This window comes from Chiloscyllium plagiosum, chromosome 4 (genome assembly GCF_004010195.1).
Source record: "Chiloscyllium plagiosum isolate BGI_BamShark_2017 chromosome 4, ASM401019v2, whole genome shotgun sequence".
NCBI lineage: Eukaryota > Metazoa > Chordata > Chondrichthyes > Orectolobiformes > Hemiscylliidae > Chiloscyllium > Chiloscyllium plagiosum.
In genome coordinates, this window is record NC_057713.1 from 71,360,438 (window position 1) to 71,384,265 (window position 23,828).

Sequence of the window (23,828 nt, forward strand, 5' to 3'; positions counted from 1 at the left end):
TTGCCAATTCACCTAACCTGCACATCTCTGGACTGTGGGAGAAAACCGGAGTACCCAGATGAAACCCACGCAGACACAGGGAGAACGTGCAAACTCCACACAGACTGTTGCTCAAGGCTGGAATCGAACCCAGGTACCTAGCACTGTGAGGCAGCAGTGCTAACCACTGAGCCATCGTGCCCACTTAGTGATCACCTGATGAAGGAGTGTCGCTCCAAAACCTAGTGTACTTCCAATTAAACCAGTTGGACTATAACCTGGTGTTGTGTGATTTTTAACTTTGTACACTTAGTGATAGTTATCCTCAGCTTGTTTTGCCCTGAAATATTTAATTATTTTGGGGTGCTTTTACAGATTTCTACTGTGAAGATTAATGAAAAAAATTCCCCTGCCATTTCTTCGTTTCCCCAATATTATTTCTCTCATTCTTGAAGAGGCTTCTGTTGAATTTTGCTTCTCTCTTCCTTTTTATGTATAAGAAAATCTTGCTGTCCATTTTGATATTACTTGCAAGTTTCTGCTGTATGTTCATTTCTTTCCCCTCTTTATTGTTTCTTGATTTTCTTTTGTTGGCTATAAAATCTTAGCACTAATCTTTACCATATTGTGTGGTTTTACTTTCAATCTGATGTTAACTTAATGGATAAGCAGCGCAGTTCAAGTGAAGTCCATCCTATCAGACCAGCACCCTTCTCACTCACTACCTGTGCCATAGTAATATTATAGTGATTTGTCGCAGTTCACCTAAGGCAAATCCCTTCTTAGCTTCATAAAATTTGTCTTTCCGGAATTTAGAATTCTTGTTCTGCCATTGTCCTTTTGCACTCCGTCTTGTTAGGCTTGTTGCATACTGGGTTAAAAAAAAACTCTGCTGAATGCACTTCCAGAATTTTGTGCCCATTGTGCTTTTCATGACCCAGTTATATTAGAGAAGTGAAAATCCTCATCTATTATTGCACTGTTGTTTTTGCATTCATAAATTTGCCTGCAAATTTGCTCTCTACTTCCCTCCCAATTCTTAGGGGTTATAGTACACAGCTAGCATTGTAGCTCCCCTTTCATTTCCAAGCTGAACCCTATCAAATGATACATGATAACTCAGCATCCCTATTGCAACATGTGGTATGAATCTGCATCTACTGATCTGGAGACTATCTATCCAGATCTTTATACTGTTATCCTGTGGATGCATTTTCATCTGTCAAGTTCATCAGAGTCTGCTGGAAGATGGGTGCAGTCTGATCTTATTGCAGCCAAAACTGCCACACATCCCTCCCTTGCTTCTCATATGAGATCCTCTGATTTAAAAAAAGGTAAATGGAATTCCTTTTGTGTTATTGTAACAAAGATAAATGGCAGCGCAGAAAGCCTTGACACAAAGTTTCTGATCAACTAGTGGAAGCAGGAAATTACTCAATTCCAGTCTTGGGTGACTGTGTGAAGTTTGCATGTTTTTCCCATATCAGCATGGGTTTCAGCCAGGTGCTCTAGTTTCCTCCACAGTCCAAATATGTGGATTGATGATGCAAAATTTTCCATTGTGTCCATAATTGTGCAGCCTATGTGGATTAGCCATGGTAAAATGTGGGGCTACATGGATAGGGTGGGATCTGGGTCTGAGTGGGATGGCTCTTCGGAAGATCAGAACAGAGTTGATAGGCCAAGTTGCCTCTTACTACACTGTAGTGATTCGATGGTTCTGTGATCAAAATAAGCAAAAAGGCATGGAGTTTCACTAGAGTTTCACAAATCCTATTCGGCTCGCTTAATTGCTTTACTTAGAGCACACCTAAAGAACCCTGTGCAATAGTTTTCTCTCAACAGGTGCATAATTCAGTTTAGCCTGATGTAAACATGATAAAGTTGTATCGCAACGACTTCATTTTAATTCATTTTTTATTTGATATCTCAAATCGAGCAGGCAGTCCTAGAATGAATGTAAAAGCCAACTAAGATGTTTAATATGATGGAATAAATGGAATTTCTGGCATAAAGGATCTTCATCTTATTTTTCAATTGATTATATTCACTTTATGCTTGTTAATACAGTTCAAATAATTGGAAAAACCACTTCCAGAGTTTGTTTAAGAAAAGACTGAAGAAACTATAAACTATAGAAATTGCTTTGGAGTGGTCATAGATATGTATAGCACGGAAACAGACCCTTCGATCCAACTCATCCATGCCAACCAGATATCCTAACTTAATCTAGTCCCATTGCCAGCACTTGGCTCATATCCCTATAAACCCTTCCTAATCATATACCCATCCAGATGCCTTTTAGATTAGATTAATTACCTACAGTTGTAATTACCTTCGGCACAACAAGTCCACACAGACCCTCCAAAGAGAAACCCACCACCCTATATTTACCCCTGACTAATCACTATGGGCAATTTAGCATGGCCAATTCACCTAACGTGCACATCTTTGGACTGTGGGAGGAAACCAGAGCACCCGGAGGAAACCCATGCAGACACGGGGAGAATGTGCAAACTCCACACAGACATTTGCCCGAGGCAGGAATTGAACCCGGGTCTCTGGTGCTGTGAGGCAGCAGTGCTAACCACTGAGCCACTGTGCCGCCCCAATTAAATGCTGTAATTGTACCAGCCTTCACCACTTCCTCTGGCAGCTTATTCCATACACGCATCACCCTCTGTGTGAAAATGTTGCCCCTTCGGTCCCTTTTATATCTTTCCCCTCTCAAGCTAAACCTATGCAGTCTGGTTCTGGACTCCCACACCCCAGGGATCCCAGGTATTATATCTTTAGGTTTTTGAGAGCTACACAAAAAGTTACTTAACAAATTTCAATTGATTCATTAAAAGCTGTACTTTAATGCAACAATGACACATCCAATTCAGGAGCAGAATCAATTCTGGTAATAAGTTGCAAACTACAATTTACAAGCCTTTTAAGCTGTTGTTAACTGAACAAAATTGATTTAGAGTGGAATGTTATAGTGAGAAAAGGCAGGTTTACCTTTATTACAATGATCTGTAGAGAGAAGTAAAGCAACTGTTGTGACTGGTGATCACCATAGAAGCAGCAATGGATGGATTTTAAAGAAAACAGGGAGGAGAAAGAAGTCACACCACGACTGTGGACTCGGCTGAGTTAAGCATAGAGCACTTTCTGGACACATCGCAAAGAAGTTTTAGGCCTCTAGAACTTGAACAAGTTGTCAAAGAGACTTGCTCCTTGCATGAGAGAAAGATTAGTTATCATGTATTTGAAACAGAATGCTGACATTAAGATAACAGCATTCAACTAATGGTTCAATTAGTCAGAGGGAAATGGGTCTGGGTGGGCTACTCTTCGGAGGGTTGGTGTGGACTGGTTGGGCCGAAGGGCCTGTTTCCACACTGTAGGGAATCTAATCTAATCTAATCAAACACCAAGAAGGCCTCAAATAAACGCACTGCTCTTTATTAGATCACTCGGCTGAGTATTTACTTATTGATTGAAATAAAAATGATCCTGGTATAATATATGATGAAGAGACTTAATCTTGGAAACATTACAGATTTATTTTAATTTGTTCTATTTTAATAGAATAATGTAAGTGTAGTGTATCTTGAAGAGATATCTTTTACACCGGTGTTTTTTTGATGCACGGTTCATTCAGAAGCAAATTTTTCAATGGTATTTTCGTATTTGCAGTCATTCGGTCCTCAAGTAGAAAGGCAATATCATGGAGCATTGACAAAGGCAGGTTTGCTTGGACAACATATCTAAACTGCAACATTAAAATCCCTGTAGTGTCTGTGATAATTTTAATTGTACCTTAAGCCCTAATGTACCATTGCTGTATTTCTGTCTTTAATTAATGCAGAGGTGTCATAGAATTACGACTGACCTTCATCTCCCAGAAACTATTCTTCCTCTTCCTCCCACCAAAAACCGAAAAGGTAGAGCAGATAATTGTAAAAACAAATAAAACTCCCCAAAGGGAATGATCTCCATAATTCTGTTCAGGTTCCTGCATGCCAAGTGACCATGAACTGACCGCTATAATATCACAATAGGCTGAATGGCAATGGGTGCATTTGATCATATTCAGTCCATTGCATTATGTCACTTGCTCACATAATCTTTGATATAGTGAAAGTTGTTAACACCTTTTGTATAGGTTTTGATCATACACTGGTTAATCCCAGTGGCGCTGGTGCAGCGTATGGAAAGCTTGTGGCGGCACAGTGGCACAGTGGTTAGCACTGCTGCCTCACAGCACCAGGGCCTTGGGTTCAATTCCAGCCTCAGACATCTGTCTGTGTGGAGTTTGCGCATTCTCCCCATGTCTGCATGAGTTTTCTCAGGGTGCTCTGGTTTCCTCCCACATCCAAAGATGTGCAGGTCAGGTGAATTGGCCATGCTGAATTGCTCATAGCGTTAGGTGCATTAGTTGGAGGGAAATGGGTCTGGCTAGGTTACTCTTTAGAGGGTCAATGTGGACATGTTGGGCCAAATGGCCAGTTTCCATGCTGTAGGGAATCTAATCTAATACAGTAAGTGTATTTATGGCTAGCTTGTAATGGGTCTGATGCATAAAATCTTAGGACCATGATCATTGTCATTATACCACATTACCATTGTCATTATATCACATTAAATGTGGCTGGATCTGGTAAAAAAAAACTGCACAGTAAATGACCTGCTTCACTAGGTCCAAAGCAGACCCTCTGCAAAAATACACTAAACTGCAACCTACCTGCTCCACAGTGTCCTAGGAAGGACCACATAACTGAAAGCAGTCACAATCCACTCCACCAGACCACTCAAATGTATGAAACCTGCGAGGAAGCGGGGTACGCGTGCTGACGTGTTAGTAAGACTGAGACTTTTCGGTTTCAAAACTCTCTTTCCCCCCTCCCCCCTTTCCGAGCTTACTCCCTAGCAAATGTAGGAGAACAAAATGGACAAACTCAGATCACGGTTCAGCTTCCACATGAACTGTGGGACTGCTGCACACTTTGCTTCACAGAACCCTGGTACAATACATCCATTCCCGACTGCGCACTTCAGGCTGATGGTTTTTCTATCAATCATATTGACTTCAAAGCATCCTCGGGTAAGACAAAGAGTGGAGGGGTTTGCTTTTGAATCAACAAATTGTGGTGCACGGACATTGTAACTCTGGGCAACCATTGCTCCCCAAACCTCGAATCCCTCATCATCAATGCTGCCCCTCCTATCTACCACGGGAAATTACCGCTGCTATACTAGCTGCTGTGTACATACTGTCACAAGCAAAGATTGAGGAAGCTCTGGATGTGCTGTTCTCCACCACTAACACCCTGGAGACAGAACACCCAGGTGCTCAGTTTATTAAATCAAGCCAGTCTAAGGAAGGTGTTACCCAAGTACTACCAGAACTTTACCTGCCCCACTAGGGGCTCGAACATTTTAGACCACTGCTACACCACTGTGAAAGATGTCCATCGCTCCATCCTCCGCCCTCATTTCGGGTACTCTGGCCACAATGCCATGTTTCTTCTCCTGGCTTACAGGCAAACGCTCATGCAGGAGACTCGCGGATGCAGGTCCAGTGTTGGTCGGTGGAGGCAGAGGATCAAATCCGGTGCTGTCTGGAATCAGCTGATTGGTCCATGTTCAAACAGTATGTAGGTACTTTGGACGAGTATGCCACCACCATCACAAACTTTATCAGCAAGAGTATGGAGGACTGCATACTGAGGAAGTCAATCTGGATATTCCCCAACAGGAAACCCTGGATGAATCAGGATATACAGAACCTACTAAAAACCAGGTGTGAGACCTTCAGATCAGGAGACCCACTCAAATATAAGGAATTCAAGTATGACCTTCGTAGAGCCATTAAGACAGTCAAGGATCAATACCGATCCAGACAAATACCTGGCGACTATGGCAAGGACTGAATGATATCACAGGTTCTAAAAAGAAACAGTGCAAGATAGCAGACGATGATCGCTTTGAGCAGAATTTTGGCGGTGAAGTAACACCTATTCCGACAAGTCCTGACAAACCTATCCCAACAGTCACTGCATCAGAGGTCAGATCAGTTTTCCTTCGTGTGAATCCGAGGAAAATGATGGGACCAGACATGGTACCAGGCCATGTACTCAGAGCATGTGCAGATCAACTGGCAGAGGTCTTCTCGGACATCTTCAACCTATCCCTGCAGCAGGTCACTGTCCCTGCCTGTTTCAAGAGGGCCACCATCATCCCTGTGCCTAAGAAGGCTCATGAAGCATGTCCCAATGACTACCGCCCATTGGCCATAACTTCTGCGGTCATGAAATGCTTTGAAAGGCTGGTCATGGCATTAATCAACTCCAGTGTCCCCACTACACTTGACCCACACCAATTTGCCTATCGGACCAACAGATCCACGTCAGGTGCCATATCACTTGCCATTCACTCCTCCCTAGAACATCTTGACACCAAGAACAGCTACATAAGAATCCTAATCATTGACTGCAGTTCAGCCTTCAATACTATTATCCCCTCGAGACTGATTATTCAACTTAGTGGTCTTGAACTAAGCCCCACTCTCTGCAATTGGATCCTCAATTTCCTGACCCACAGGCCTCAATCAGTGAAGACTGGGGACAATATTTCATGCTCACTAGCACTCGACATTGGGCCCCCGCCCCAGGAGTGCATAATCAGCCTCCTACTGTACTCACTCTGTACCCTTGACTGCATCGCCAAATACCAGACTAATGCCATTTACAAGTTCGCTGATGACACCACCATAGTCAGTTGCATCTCAGATGACGATGAAACAGACTACTGACGGGAGATGGAAGACCTGGAAAAATGGGGCACTGAGAACAAACTAGCTCTCAATGCCTGCAAAACCAAGGAACTTGTTATTGACTTTTGGCAGGATGTTACGCATGCCCCCCTGCACATTAACAGCACAGAGGTGAAACAAGTGGATAGTATCAAGCTCCTGGGAGTAGTCATCGATAACAAGCTTTCCTGGACTCCTCATGTGGATGCATTGGTTACAAAGGCCCAAAAACGTCTCTTCTTCCTCAGGCAGCTCAGAAAATGTGGCATGACATGAATATCGTTGCCACCTTTTATAAGTGCGCTATCGAGAGCATTTTGTCTGGATGTATGACTACCTGTACCTGTACTGTACCATTCAAGATCGGAGATGGTTACAGAGAGTGGTGAACTCGGCCCGGACAATCACAAAGGCCAACCTCCCATCTATAGAATCCATCTACCAGACCCGCTGTCAAGGAAGGGCTGCCAGCATTCTCAACGATTCAAGCCACCCTAGCAATGTTTTTCTACAACCTCTCCCATCAACGAAAAAGTACAGAAGCCAGAACACATGCACCAACCAGTTTTGGAACAGTTTCTACCCTAGTGTTGTTAGAATACTGAATGGACTCACAAACCCTTAGCATTTGCCTGTACCTGTGTTTTTTGATTTTACTGCGGTTTACCTACTGTTAACTTATCTATGCTATTTTACTATGTGATCTGCCTGTATTGCTTGCAAAACAAAGCTTTTCACTGTGCCTCAGCAGGATATTTTCCTGTAGGAGATTGCAGAGGTCCAGACAGCCAATCAGCTAAGCCTGAGGATCTGTAGGTATATTGTTTCCATTTGCTTTCTGGTGTACACTTGACATACAGCAGGACGGCTTCCATTCTTTGCTTTGCCTGGACAAAGTAAAGTTAGTGGATATGATGTGTTTGGATTCCTCGAAAGCTTTTGACAAGGTGTCACACAGAAGGCTGTTGAATTGATTTAGGTTTTAGACATAAATTTAAGTTTTATTGTCATGTATACTCAAATACAGAGTACAGCAAAAAGTGTACAATGTTACCACACATGGTGCCATTTAGATGCAATGTACCTAGGTACAAAATCTCCTTTCTTTTTCTACTTCTATAACTAAGCTTAAGAAGTTTAGCACCACAGTTTTCTTAGTTTAAAAGTGAAAAATAATTTTAAAATGTCAAACATTACAGTACTTTCTTCAGCCATAGGCCTGCTAATGCTCAAGACTGGACTTTGTTCCAGAGGGCTCGCTCTCCCCTGCTCTGGGCATGGTTTTACCCATGCTGGGCTAATACACGTCCATGCTCACTAACCACCTTCACCGCCAACTGCTGGTACTGACCTCCATTGAGCACAACAAGCTACGTTACCACTCTCAAGGCTTTGGCCCTGACAGCCACTTCACCGCTGACCATGACTGCTGCCATTCTTTGCGACTCACTACCATTGCGCCATTTTTTTCCACCACCACCTTATTGCTGCTGCTGCTGTCACTGCTGACCACTGCCTCGCTGCAACCGACTATCAGTCATCATCATTCCTCACAGTCCCTATCCTTTACTTCTGGTCATCATCTGGGCTCACACTGGACCTCAGCTGCTGCCGTGTTAGCCATCTCACTGCAGAGTCCTGCTCTGGTGCCACTTCAAACATAAGATAATACAGTGTTAAGGGCAAGATGCTGCTATGGATAAATGATTGGCTGACTGACAGAAGGAAGTCCGTATGGATAAAGGGGTCTTCTTCAGAATCGCAGCTGGAGACTAATTGAATTCTGCAGGGGTCCAAGTTTGAACTACAACTTATCACATTATACATTAGCGATCTGGATGAAGGAACTGACAGCATTGTTTGTGAAGTTTACAGGTGACACAAAAATAGGTGGAGGGACAGGGACAGGTAGTGTTGAGGAGGCAAGAAGGCTGCAGAAAGGCTTAGGCAGGTAAGAAGAATAGGCAAAGAAGTGGCGCACGGAATACAATGTTATTCAACTGGTCAGAAGAATAGAGGTGTAGTCTATTTACTAAATGGGGAAAGGCTTTGGAAATCTGAAGCACAAAGGGAAATGCGAGTCCTAGTTTAGGATTCTCTTAAGGTTAACATGCAAGTTCAGTTGGCAGTGGGGAAGGCATATTCATTTCAAGTGAATTAGAAACAAGAACATATTACTGATGCTGTATAAGGTTCTGGTCAGATTGCATTTGGAATATTGTGAGCAATGTATGGGCAATGTTGGGTCCCGTATGTAAGGAAGAGATGTGCTGACATTGGAAGGAATCCAGAGGAGGTTTACAAGATCGATCCTGGGGATGAAAGGCTTATCATATGAGGAGCGGTTAAGGATACTGGGTCTATATTCAATGAAGTTTAAAAAAAAAGAACACTGAGAAATCTGGACACAGTGGACATGGAGGAGATGTTTCAACCCATAGGAGAGACGAGGACCCGGGACACAGCCTCAGAGTGAAGGCACAACCTTTCAGAACTGAGATGAGGAGGAATTTCTTCAGCTAGAGCGTAGTTGTCTGCGGAATCATTTCTGCAGAGGGCTATGGAGGCTAGGTATTTGAAGGCATTTAGGACAAAGCTAGATAGGTTCTTGATTGGTAAGGGGAATCAAAGGTGATGTGGAGGAGGCAGGGAATGATGGTTGAAAAACATATCAGCCATTATCGAATGGCAGAGCACATTCAATAGGCTGAATGGCCTCATTCTGCTTCTATATCTTATACTCTTATGATCTGCCAAGTATAGTGCTACTGAATTTAATATGAATATTGTCTACGAAACTCAGAAGGTCAAGTACACAGTGGTTCACCTTACAGCTTTTGCAATGACACTGATTGAGTGTGAGGGCTAACAACTCATTGTGATCTTTGGAAGATGGAATCTCATGTCCTTACCAAATGGTTATAGTGACAAAATGGGACTAATAACCAAAATGTAACTTTGAAGATTTAACATACAGAAACAATTTGATCCAGAGCAATTTTATGGCATTTGGAAACAGATATTAAATATGGGATAAGTAGCACTCACTAAGTTACTGGTTCATATTAGTTTGATAACGTAAGTGGCAGTCTCGATGCTTATAGTAGCTTCCAAGCTCTGGAGTATAAATTAGTACTGAACATAAGTTCCCATTAACAGTTTGTCAAGTGTCCAGTCCTCCATTTCAAATGAGAAGGTGAGATTTGCACATACCATCTATACATACCATTAGTATTCATCAAGTAAAAGTTATTCATCTACTAGAGCAGAGATTAATTATAAGCATCATCATACTGAAGGGCAACTCTCAGAAATACTTAAGTGATCGGATGTGAACTTATGACCATGATTTTAAGTGGTTTGATGCTTATTGAGGGCATTTCCACACAGGAAACGAGGACTAAAAACACCATAACAATAATTTATTGAAACTATTGCAGTACTTTCAGCAGATCTACCTCACTTAACATACTTATTCCAGGAAAGCACAATCTCCAAAAAAATCATTTGAGTTCTTCTACTTAGCAGCAGGCGAGAGTATTGCTCTGATTTCCAATTCTGGCAGTGTTTTACATCCTAACATCCAAAGCTGCAAATGTTCTGATAAACAGGGAGTGGGCCACAAATGATTGTATGCACTCTTTTTGGGGTTGATTGAGGTTTTTTAATTAATGGAATGTGGGTATTGCTGACAAAGGCAGGAGTTATTTTCTCTTCCAAACTGCCCTTTTGATCAATGGTAGTGGTTTTTATTGAAATGTAGTGAAATTTTAGAATGCTGTTAAGAGACAACCATTTTGTTGTGGGCCTGAAAACATATGATAGGCTTGATTGGGTTAAGATAGAATATTCCTGTCTTAAAGTGAATCATCCAGATGGGGTTTTTACTGTAAACCAGTAGCTTCATGATTGCTATTATTGATTTCTTCAATTAACTCAATCTACTGTGTGTTTCAGAATCATTAGTTCAGGCCTCTGGAAACTAGTCCAGTAACACAACCACAACACCCCCATACCTGCTAATAATAAGCACTATTGAGGTTGTTGCAACTTTCACCTCTAACGAAAAATTAGACTAAAAGCTCGCATTTACCAATTGACATTCGTTTTATTGTAAATCAATTTCAAACTCTTCCTTGTCCTACCATCTAAACTCATGTAAAAACAATCAGAAATTAGCAGCAAAATTACAAGCTAATGGATTCTTCTAACAATAATCACCAGTTAAAGTTAACTTTTCAAATTTTATTTTCCTCTTTATGTGAATATTTGGTGCATTGATCAAAAATGAATTAATTTATTGACTAATTACAGGTTTGACTTCTTGCTATCTATATTCAATTTCTGCCCATTAGGGGGCAATTAGAACCCAAATGCAAGGAAAATAAAAGTATGCAGGTGAATAAGCACCTCAAAGACTTGATTACCAGTTGCTCTATCTAACTACACCATAAATGATATAGATGAGAATCTGGTGGAGATGATAATCAGGCTTGTGGATGATTGACTGGATGGTTGCCCATAAGGAAGAAGATCTAAGGTTGTCGCAGGACATACTGGAGCCATACATAACATTGTTTGGGCTACAGCTGGAATACTGTGCACAGTCTAGTCACCACAGTAGAGGAAGGATGTGATTGCATGAGAGGGGATGCAGGGGAGATTCACCTCTGGGCTGGGGCATTTCAACTCTGAAGATAGGCTGGATATGCTCAGGTTGTTTTCTTCGGAGAAGAGAAGGCTGAAGGGAGACCTGAGAGAGGTGTATAAAATTATTAGTGGCATTGATAAGGGGGATAAAATCAGTTATTCCCTTTAGTTGAAAAATCAATGACAAAGGGCATAATTATAAGGTGAAGAGCAGGAGGCTTGGGGTTGGTAGGGTTGAGGAAAACATTTTCTACCCAGAGGCTGGTGGGAGTCTGAAATACATTACCTGCAAGGTAGTGAAGTCAGGAAACCTTGAAACCTTTAAAACGTACTTGGATGAGCACTTAAAATTTCATTACATTAAAGGTGCTAGAAATTAGGATGAGTATAGATATAGATTAGTTTTGTCATTGCAGACAAAATGGGCCAAAAGGCCTCTTCTATTATATGGTTCTTTAGTTGTACAGCTTTTAGTCCTTTTTTCTGGAGAGGAAGCTTTCACTATGAACCTATAGATGCCAACTGTGAACGTTGTTTTGTTTTTTAGGTGATGAAGATGGCGTTAGGGAAACAGCACAGTCAGATGGAGAAAAGCCAGGGCGTTCTAATTTGGAACATGAAGACTGGAATGGGCCAGGTATTACCTCAACATTCCACCATCTGTTTTTATTTCTGTTTGCTGTTGTTCTGAATGAAACTTTGGGGGATGATCTGATCGTTATTTGTATCCATTTGTATCGAGGAAAGAAAAGATTGTATTGAAATTTGTTTTTGATCATTGTAATAATATGTAGCAGACATAGGAGGTCACATAACATGCTATGTTTGTACTTTAAGTGCTATTGTAAGAACAGAGGTGCCCTCATTTGAGGAGGGGAACTGTATTTTTGTCAACATAATTACCAACAGGGTAAAAATAGATGTCTGAGTCTGAGCAAGCCTGCAAAGGCTCTCTGTACATGAAAGAAAATCGGTCTTTTTTTTCTTTAAACTGCACCTTAATGATTCAACCCAACTTCTAACATTTACGTCAATTTGATCCTAATGTTTTTGGGGCCCCATCAAGAAAGAACCCACATTGGACCTGCTCAAAATTGTCAGTCAACAAATATGGCCAAGAATGTTTGCACACATCAGAGAACCTTGGAAAGTTTATAGGCATCAGGAAGAGTGGTTCAAGGATTGTGACTTTGGGATTACTGATCCCTGAACTGTAGTGATTTTAATGAGGTCAGTCAGGTGAAAATCATAGAAAACTCGTTTCCTGATTGGAGCTGTTAATCTGGTCCAATCAGGGAGCCCTGGCTGATAGATATAAATAGGAATGTCAGAGATTCTGTTCACTCTGAGAACTGGCTCTGAGGAAGCTGAATCAATGTTAAGGACTTTCTATGTATAAATAAAGGGTGACTTTGTGATGGGATATGTTCTCTGTGGAGTTATTCCAGGAGCAATGAGAATGGTACTGAAGAAATTCAATCACAACAGTTGTCTTTGAGTTTAAATAAACATTTCTGGCATCATGTTGTTAGTTGGGAAGTTTGATTTGCTCGATTCTGCCATCAATGACTCAGCCCAGTATGTGAAAAGAATGCATTATTTTTTCCAGGCAAATTACAATGAGTAATTCTCCTGATAGCTTGTGCGGACCTGCAGATTTTTCAGTTATTAGGAGCTTAACTTTCCCAGAGGCAACAGATACTAAAACCTTTAAGGGGTCGACACCTTTAGTTCAGGAATATTATGACTCTAAGCCTCCTATAATTCTGAGATGTTATTGCTTTACTTGGCAATTCAAGAACCAGAGGAATCTATGTCAGGATCTTTGGTGAGATTAAAATGACTGGCAGAGGCATATAACTTTGGTTTAACCCTTAGTGAAATGCTGAGAGACTGTTTGGTATGTGAGATTAACAATATAACCATGCAAAGCACCTACTAGATGAAGCCCAACTGGACATCAAGCAGGCACTACAACTAGCTTTATCATTGGGAAATCCACAAGAGGAGCATATGAGTTCAAGGGCATTCCAATAGAAGTGGATTCCCTCACCAGTCTGACTCAGCTTGGGAACATCAACTGAGGGAAGGCAAATACATAGCCTCACTAAGGAGATATCCTTAATGGAGGGACTATAGGTCAGCCCACAGCCAAGCATTGCCCAAGCGGTTAAAATTTTCTTCAGGATCCAGGCTGGCAAGCCACTGCAAGTATGAGGACTCAAGACAGCAAAAGAGTTCCACTAAACCTAAATAGTAAACTCATAGGACTGTATCCAGGATAGTGCACACCCTGGAAAATCCGCTTACATCTGGAACAATTAAATTACTTAGCAAAATCCAAATCAGAGCCAATCAAAATAAATTTCTAATTCAATGGTCATCCAGTCCCACTTAAATACTTAGAAGGTTTCCAGGAAGGACAAGGGACTATCCAAGGAACCAAGGCAATCTTGCATGTTGAGGAGAAAGTGAGGACTGCAGATGCTGGAGATCAGAGCTGAAAATGTGTTGCTGGAAAAGCGCAGCACGTCAGACAGCATCCAAAAAGCAGGCGAATTGACGTTTCGGGCATGAGCCTGATTCCTGAAGAAGGGCTCATGCCCGAAACGTCGATTCTCCTGCTCCTTGGATGCTGCCTGACCTGCTCCAATCTTGCATGTTGACCAGGAAGCAATTCAATGATTCTGCAAGGCCCACCATTTGCCAAAAGTAGAAGCAGATATCAGAAGGCTGGAAAGCAAAGGAATCATTAAACCAGTCCAGTTTGTGGAAAGGGCAGCACCGATCGTACCGATTGTGAAACCTAACAGGTCAGTTCGCCTTTGTGGGAATTTAAACAAACAATAAACTGCTTTTCACAGCTGGATAAATAGCTAAACCCTCACATTGTGGATTTATACAAAAGTTGTCAGGGGGAGGTGTCCTTCACAAGCTGGACATGAACCATGCGTGCTTGCGATTGCGGTTAACTGAGGTTTGCCAGAAGTATGCTACAATTAATAACCATAAGAGTTTGTGCCAATATACAAGATTACCATCTTGGGTATTTTCAACCTGTGCAATTTTTCAGGAGGTGATGGAGAATATTTTACAAGGTCTATCCCAGGTCACCATTCATCTATAAGACAATCCGATCACAGGGAAGACCAATAAGGTGCACTTACAGAACTTGGACATAGTCCTTAGACATTTCTCTGAGGTGGGAACATGCCTTATGAGGGAAAAATGTGTGACCTAAGTGACCTAACTAGGCTACAGAGTGGACAAGACCAGGTTACACTTGTTGGAAAATGAAGTAAGGATAATTAAAGGTACCCTGACTTCCTGCAATAGAGCTTAGACCTTAGTTTGGGTTGGTGAACTACAGGGTATTACGGAAATTTCATACATAACCTGGCCTCTATCCTGGCACCGTTGCATCAATTCTTAAAAAAGGTCAACCTTGAAAGTGGTCATGGAGCCATGGCATAGGTTTCAGTGAAGTGAAGAAACAGCAATGATCCTTTCAGGCGTTGGCACTCTGATCGCAAGCAAATTCTGGTATTGACAAGAGATGCCTCCCCATATGGCATCAAGGTAGTATTAGTTGGAGATTTGCAATGGAGAGCAAATGCCCAAAAGTGTTTGCATCTAGGAATTTGACTCATGCAGAATGTAAATACGCCCTGAAAGAAGGAAGGTTTGGCAGTCATATTTGCAGTCAAGAAGTTCCGCTATTATGTTTATGGATCTAAATTTATAATAAAAACAGATGAAAACTCCCTTTTAGGTCTACTTAAAGAGGACAAGGCAGTGAGCCCATATCTTCAGGCCGAATTCAGCAGTGAGCTCTGTTACTAAGTGGAACACTTGCAGGCCAAGTAGCAAATGCAGGTGCATTGAACCGCCTCCCATTGGCAGATCCACCCTGCCAGTGGTACTGCCACTGGAAAAGTTTGTAACGGTTTTTAATTATCTGGACATACTTCCAATCATAACTGATAATATCAGACATTTATCACGGCAAGATCCCTTCCTGCCAAAACTAAAACAGCTGGTAGTGACTGGGGAAACCAAGCCTGTCACAACCAGAACTGAAATGTTTTTGGACTTGGAGAAGCCAGATCACATTGAAAAATGGCAAATCATTATGGGGAGCAAGAGTGATTGTCCCAAGTGAAAGTCACTGCCATATGCTGTCTGAACTCCATCACAGTCTTCCAAATTTTTCAAAATGAAGTTGTTGGTGAGAAGTTATGTCTGGTGCCCAGATTTGGATGGGACAGTGCCAGATTGCCAGTAAGGACAAAAATTACTGCCAGCAGCTCCTCCACATTAATGGTAATGGCCAGGTAAACCCTGGACTCGAGTACATGTTGACTGTGCAGGTTCCTTAATCAGCTCAATGTTCTTAGTCATTGTGGATGCTCACTCACAGTGGCTGGACATGCATAGAGTGAATTTGTCATAAGCTGGAAAGTTGATAGAATAACTGCATGCATCTTTTGCAAAACCTTTGGACTCCCAGAAGTGTTGACCACAGGTGACAGGGAATTTGAGTATTTCCTAAAGTCAAATGATATTCATCATATCAGGATAATTCCATACTGTTATTCATCCAATGGTCTGGCAGAAACAACAGTCCAAACTTTGAAGGTTTAAAGCCACAGCCTATAGATTCACTGGATACCAAACTGGCCTGGTTTCTATTTGATTAAAGGACCACCCCTCTTGCAACTACTGGGATAGCTCCAGCTCAGTTACTGATAGGAGAAGACTCCGCTCCAAGTTAAATCTGATCTTGCTGGACCTGGCGGGGAGGGTGAATTGACATCAGGAACACCAGTCCTGGACACAAGACCGTGCTAAACAGACAGACTGTTTACATCAGGGGACAAAGTGGACCATATGAAAGTTGCAAGATGCAGGAACAAAATGTGCCTGGCTGCTTGATTGCCTTTCCAACTGTTTCACAACCCATGGGTTGTCTCTGTTCATCAAGTGTTGAAGATACCTTAAAATCTGAGATGGCCAAGGTAGATGTCGCCACTGTGACACCTTTGCTGCTTGCAGAGAAGAATGAATTTCTTCTGAGAGGATGTGGGCTCAAGAGACGAACTACAGTGTGTTACATGCTGCCTGTATCAGAGACAGGATTGGAGGAAAATGAGCTGCTAAAACACCCCAGGAAGAGCTACAAAAAAAGTACTGGCCTACTTCTTCAGACTGAATGGGGATGGAATAGTGATTGTAGTGAGGTCAGCCAGGTGTACCTCTTGTATATGTGTTCCCTGTTTGGATTGTTAATTTGTTTCAGTCAGGGAGCCCAAGCTGACTGATATAAACAGGAGTGTTAGAGATTCTGTTCACCCTGACAACTAGTTTTGTGGAAGCTGAATCAGTGTCAATGACTTTCCACATGTAAATAAAGGGTGACTTGATAATGAGGTACTGGCATTTATGCAATTATTTCATGAACCATGACTGGACATTCCAAAAATAGTGGTCTAAGTTGCCTGTCCTAGAGAAGATGTTGGCCTTTCACTCCATGTTGCAACTAAAGAACATTTTGGTTGATTGATTACAAATGTAATCAGTAAAATATAATATTACACTCTCCACCCCCAAGACTTGGGTGTTCAAGCTCCCCTAAAAATAGACTCTACTGTTAGTTTTTGTCAAGGCCCGGGCACAAGAAGTCTCAATGGAGAGGCTCCCTCCCCTGGCCTCAATCTTTCCTCTATTATTGATTCCCTTCCCAGAACATACAGGTCACTTTGTTTTAAGGCCAGGGTATTGCTTATAAAGATCTTGACTGAGCATATGACTGTCATTGAACCCCCAACAATAAAGTTAAAGAAGGAATTTGTTAGAACTATTGAGCAATTTTCAGAGTCTGGTGAAAATTTTAAAAAATCTAGAATTGTTAGAATTATACAGCATTACAATAGGAGGTTGGATAAAGTATAACTAAAATATTACAAAATACCTTGCTGTGAATTTTCACTACAATTTCATGGTGAAAATGGTTAACGGGTCTAGAAATTTGAAGTCTGTCTCTGAACCCAGGACATACTATTTTCATGGACTGAATTAGAAACATATATATTTTTTGCAGAAGTAAATGCTGATAGAAATCAACAGCTGCCTCCACTGCTGTGTGAGTTTGGTGACCAAGATGTTTGAAGAATGAAGTGCATAGATTACACCTGAAAGGAGTAGACTTGAACAGTGCACTTGTTTGATACTCTGGCTACTCTAAAGTACAGGCCATGTGCTCTTTTGATATATTCCAGTACACGTTTGGAAGAGGTCAGGTGTCCTTTGGGATTGCTAGAAGTTCACATAAATGTGCATGGAAAGTGCATAAATTCACAGAACTCTGTAGTTCATTAGAGCTGTCAAAAAAATTTGTCAGTAGTGTAAGAGGAGTTGTCAACAGCAGCTTTCAATGGAACTGTCAAAATAAGTCCTGCTCTTTAAATTTTTGAAAAGATGTTTGTGTGTTCATAAGAAGAAAATCAGTGTTTGTTGTTTCAATTTAGTGTCATAAACCTCTACTACTGAATTAATGTTGATGATTCATTTCATAACTAGTGACTTGATTTGATTTATTGTATGCACACGTGCCTAAGTACAGTGAAAAACTCTGTCTTGTGAGCAGTACAGGTAAATCAAAGCAAACGAGAACATGCAGATCATCGGGTGCTTAGACAGAGTGAGACATACAGATTACAGCTACACAGGAGGTGCACAAAGCAAGATTAACATCAGCAAGGTCAACGTTATTTGAAGTTAAAGAGCCATTCAGCAGTCTACTAATAGCAGGGGAATAAACTATTCTTGAACCTATTGGTGCATGTGTTCAAGCCTCTGTATCTTCTGCCTGACAGAAGAGGTTGTAAGGGAACACTACTGAGGTGGGAGGGGTCTTTGATGATTATGGCAAACTTTCTGCAGCAATGAGCAGTATAAATGGAGCCCATGGATAAGAGGTTGGCTTCCGTGATGGTTTGGGCTGTGCACACAATTTTCTGTAGTTTTTTTATGGTCATGGGCAGAGAAATTGTCATACTAGACTGTTATGCACCCAGTTGGATGCTTTCTATGTTAACATCTGTAAAAGTTTGTGAGAGTTCTTGTGGACATGCCAAACTTCCTAAGCAGTCTGAGGACGAAGAGGCATTATTGTGCCTTCTTCACTGTCACATCTACGTGGAAGGTCCAGGACCGATTGTTGGTTATTGTCACTCTTAGGAACTTGACACTCTCAACCCTCTCCACTTCATCTCTGTTCATGTAGATGAGGGTGTGTCCCCCTCCTTTCTTCGTGAGGTCAATGATCAGTTCTTTTGTTTTGCTGACATTGGGAGAGAGATTGTTATCATTACATTACGATACCAAGCATTCTATCTCCTTCCTATATTCTGACTAGTTGTTTGATATCCATCTTACCACATTGTCAGCAAACTTACAGAGGGCATTCATTTAGAATTTGGCCTCAGTCATTAGTGTACAGGGAGTACAGTAGGGGTCTGAATATGCATCCTTGTGCCAGTGTTGAGGGTTATTGAGGAGGAGGTGCAGTTGCCTATCTTCACTGATTGCAATCTGTGGGTCAGGAAGCTGAGGATCCAGTTGCAGAGGATGGACATGAGACCTAAGTCTTGGAGTTTTGAGATAAGTCTGGAAGGGATTATGGTGTTGAAGGCAGAGGTGTAGACAAGAGTAGAAGTCTGACATAGGTATCCTTGTTATCCAGGTGTTCCAGGGATGAGTATAGGGCTAGAGGAATGATGTCCACTGTGGAGCTGTTTTGCCAGTAGGCAAATTGCAGGGATTGAGGCAGGCTGGGAGTCTAGAGTTGATCTGATCCATGACCAGCCTCTCGAAGCATTTCATGATTATGGAGGTCAGTGGCACTGGGTGGTAGTAATTTAGGCAGATTGCATGTATTTTCTTTGATCTGTTATCACTTGATTTGCTTGCAACTCAGTTTGCTGGACAACTTCACGGTGGCTATAGATTCTTTCAATTGAGATCATAAATTCCAATACTTGTTCTATGAAAGAATTCTTTTGAAATTTATTTTCATTTATTTATTCACAGAATGTGAAGGTGTTGGCTCGGTCAGCACTTATTATCCATTCTTAATTACTCTGAGAAATTGGTGTTTTGTCACCTTCTGAACAACTACAGTCCATGGATGTAGGCACACACACAGTGCCTTTTGGATAGAACTTCCAAGATTTTGACCCAACAACAGTGAAGGAATACTGATCTCATTCCAATGCAAGAATGTATGAGACTTAGAGAAATTGCCGGAGGAAACATCACAGAAGCGCTTCACAGGAGGCTCCCAAGCACTGAGGATGTCACCTAGACAGGGGACGAAATGTCTGCAACACAAATTCCCAGTTCGGTGAACAGAACCACAACAATGAGCACGCGAGCTACAAATCTTCTCACAAACTTTCTGGTAGTATGTTTGTAGGTTCGGAAGATGCTGCAAGAGGAAATCCCGTGACTTGCTGTAGGGCCAGTGGTACCTTTACTGCTCCCAGACTCTGAGTGAGTTTCTGCCATTTGCTGTGGTTTCAAATCATTAAACTGAGGGGATGAACTGGCTCTCTTTTGTTTCCCACCTTTGGTTGATCACAACATGGATAATTGAGAAAAAAAAGAATCCCTTCCCTTTGTGGATACCTTTCTCCAAGACCCAAATGGACTTGTTTTGAAGGAATTAATGACTGCATTGGCACCACCTCATGCTCTCACGAGGAATTGAAGAGTTCATCAATTTCACCAATACATTCCACTCCGACCTTAAGTTCACCTGGACCATCTCGGACACCTCCCTCCCCTTTCTGGACCTTTCCATCTCCATTAACTGTGACTGACACAACACGGACATCTTCTACAAACCCAATGATTACCACAGCTACCTGGACTACACCTCCTCCCACCCTGCCTCCTGTAAAAATGCTATCCCTTATTCTCAATTCCTCTGCCTCCACCACATCTGCTTCCAGGAGGATAATTCCACCATAGAACACACCAGATGGCCTCCTCCTTCAAAGACCACAATTTCCCCTCCAGTGTGGTCGATGATGCCCTCCAGCACATCTCCTCCACTTCCCGCACCTCTGCCCTCGAGCCCCACCCCTCTAACCACAAAAAGGACAGTATCATTCTCCGCCATTACTGATACCTACAAATGGACCCCACCACCAGAGATGCGATGGTCTAGCTCTAGGGTCATCCATCGTGTTTTCAATGATTTGGATGTTTGGCAGGAGTACACTGAGGAGGGGAGCCTTGAAACCCTGCAGTTTCAGTCTCACCTAAAGTCCAGTGCATCTCCCATGTTTCCTGGATAGGTGGCTGCAACTAGTCGATCCTGTGAGGGAAGTCTGTTGCTCTGGAAGGTGTGTGTGTACTCCTGATGTGGTCCTGAGCATTCTGGGGGTCTGTTCAATTTGGACAGGCCTTCTTGATGTTAGGTCACTGGGTCAGGTCTTGCGCCTATGCTGGTCAGGCCTTGGTTCTGCTACTAAGTGGAAGGCCTCTGATCCTTTTAGATTGGCCTCTGGCATCATTGCGGGGTCAGTAACCAGGTCACATCAGTCAGAGTATCTTCAAACATAAAAGTAAATTGAAGAGAACATTGTTACTATTTCTGATAGACTTAGAATTGAGGTTTAGAAGAACAGAAGGATTGTAAGATATGTAAAAATAAGATCTTCTATAGACAGCTGGCAAAGATTTGCCACTCTTCAGCACCATCTTGAAATCCTGAGTGGAGTCCTGTTGGTCAATCAATCAAGAATACTTTTAATGTTCTCAAGTTGTAATGCTGAAGTAATACCTAAACATAGTAAATTATAACAGAATGTGCAAAATGGTATGATGAATTGTGTACACAATTTCAAATCTGCATGCAAGAAAAATTGCCAAACATCCAATATTTGAGAAGAGCTTTGTAAAAATAGAGCTATTTTCTGGTCTGCCAAACTTTCAGCCACACACGCCACTAGCTGAGTCATGCTTCAGTAGCTTGAGTTAACTGTTTGAGATCCACACAAATTCAATGTGACCTATTTAGTTTCAAAACTGGAACCATGTCTGAAAAACAATTTGTTGATGAGGTAGTTATTTTGTGTAACATTGATTTGATTTCTTCATCAACTTCTGTAAAAGTGAGTGAGGATTTTTCCTTGAGGTGAACAGCCTAATATGATGGAATAAGCTCTTTCCAGCTTCCCAGGATTTCAAAGTAGTTGTGGAAATTTTGTTCAGAGTGATGTTGCTTTGTCTTCTGCTGTCAATTCCTCTACCTCATGTGTGAGTTGTAAATTTGTACTAGGTCTTCTCCTTCAAAGTGAATAATCTTGATTTTCTCGATCATATACAAATTTCCTGTAATCTTCCCTGGTTTATGCTGAAGTGTAGCTGTTACTCCTCCCTTGGCTTTGTGTTGTATGCCTTCTGGACCATGAAGTTGTATAGCTGATGTCTGGAGGAAGTCTTGCCTTCGATTTTGTGTCAGAAAGACCTAAAGCTCTTAATTCCAGCGCGTAATTTGAGGTTTAATTATCTATCATTCCTGTAAATTCTTTCAGAAATGATAATTAAGTATCTTTTACATCTTTTATTAATGCTACTAGCTTTAAAGGGTTTCTCTTTTAATTGAGGCGGGCAACTTTGAAACTGCCCTCCTTTTACGGAAATGGCATTCTACGTTTTTGGCAGGACAGTGTTTGCGCCAGTGTCATCTTTTCCTGCCACAGTGAGAACACAGTGACATATATTAAGCCATCCTTGTTCTTTCCTTGCTATTGAGTAGATGCGTCCACTCCAATGACCCACAAACTGCACTGTATCATTTTTCTCCACAAGGTTACCTTGTTGCCTTGGTACTTTGTCTGTCTGTGGAGCCATTTCTGCCACTTCTCAGCCAACTTCTTACATTTTCAAAGCACATACGTCAGGACATATTTTAATTATTTTATTTATTTTAGCTGCACTAATGTAACTTTTACTCATTACTTACTTATGACAAATGACAATTAATTTTGAAATAAACATAATTGTTTAATAAGTCTCAAGACTCATATTAATGGCAATGAAATCGAGCAGGCAAATGTGGCCATCATAAAGAGCCCTTCACCATAGCTGCAGCATTGTCTGCTGATAGTTGGTTTCCCCACAGACAGACATCTCCTGGTGTATGATTGCATATGTCACCGATGCACAACACTAATGTATTAAAAATTGTAATCACATAAGTCATGGCATCAAAGCAAGAGAGCAGACGTGATGCATCCTTCCTATAAGATGTCTAGGAACGAATTTCCCCTCCTCCATATAAATAAAGAATATGAGATTTTTGTCTAAAGTTTCTTTGATTTAATTAATGAATTGTAGGATGGATTCACAGTCTGGGCACTAGAACACTGTGGATTCACTGATAAATGAGATACAGTATCACATCACAGTCTGGACATTGAAACACACTGAATTCATTGGTTAATGAGATACCTATGAGAACACAGTCTGGGCACAGAGACACAGTCTGTGATTCACTGTTTCATTGAATATAGAACAGTACAGCACAGTACAGGCCCTTCAGCCTACGATGTTGTGCCGAGCATTTATCTTAATCTAAAAGCAACTAACCTACACACCTCTCAATTTACTGCTGTCCATATGCTTGTTCACCAATTGTTTAAATGTCCCTAACTTCTCTGACTCTACTACAGCTGCTGGCAGTGCATTTCATGCTCTGCATAAAGAACCAACCTCCAACATGTCTCCTATACAGTCCTCCAATCACCTTAAAATTATGACCCCGTGTGTCAGCCATTTCTGACCTGGGAAAAGTCTCTGGCTATCTACTCTACCTATGCCTGTCATTACTTTTTACACCTCTATCAAGTCACCTCTCTTCTTTCTTCTCTTCAGTGTTAAAAGCCCTAGCTCACCCAACCTCTCTTCATAAGACAACTCCTCCAATCCAGGCAGCATCCTGGTAAATCTCCTCTGCATCTTGTTTAATACATCTACATCCTACCTATAATGAGATGACCAAAACTGGACACAATATTCCAAGTGTGGTCTAACCAGGATTTTATAGAGCTGCAGCAAAGCCTTGCAGCTGTTAAACTCAATTCCCCTGTTAATGAAAGCCAAAACACCATACGCCTTCTTAACAACCTTACCAACTTGGGTGGCAACTTTGAGGGATCTATGTACGTGGACCCCAAGATCCCACTGTTCTTTCACACTGAACGCAGGGCTAAGAATCCTGTCTTTAGCCCTGCATTCAGCATTCAAATTCAACCATTCAAAATGAATCATTTCGCATTTATCCAGGTTGAACTCGATGAGATACAGTAAGGAAACATATACT

General features: G+C 41.6%; 1 protein-coding gene across 2 annotated transcripts in view; it reads left to right on the top strand.

The window, feature by feature from the left end:
* Nucleotides 1–23,828, top strand: part of zfpm2a (zinc finger protein, FOG family member 2a) — a 939,997-nt gene that overhangs the window by 318,973 nt on the left and 597,196 nt on the right. For both annotated transcript variants that reach the window (XM_043688412.1, XM_043688413.1), the window contains exon 3: nucleotides 11,982–12,071. In XM_043688412.1, the coding sequence (XP_043544347.1) occupies nucleotides 11,982–12,071 (90 nt within the window). The remainder of the gene's footprint in view (nucleotides 1–11,981; nucleotides 12,072–23,828) is intronic.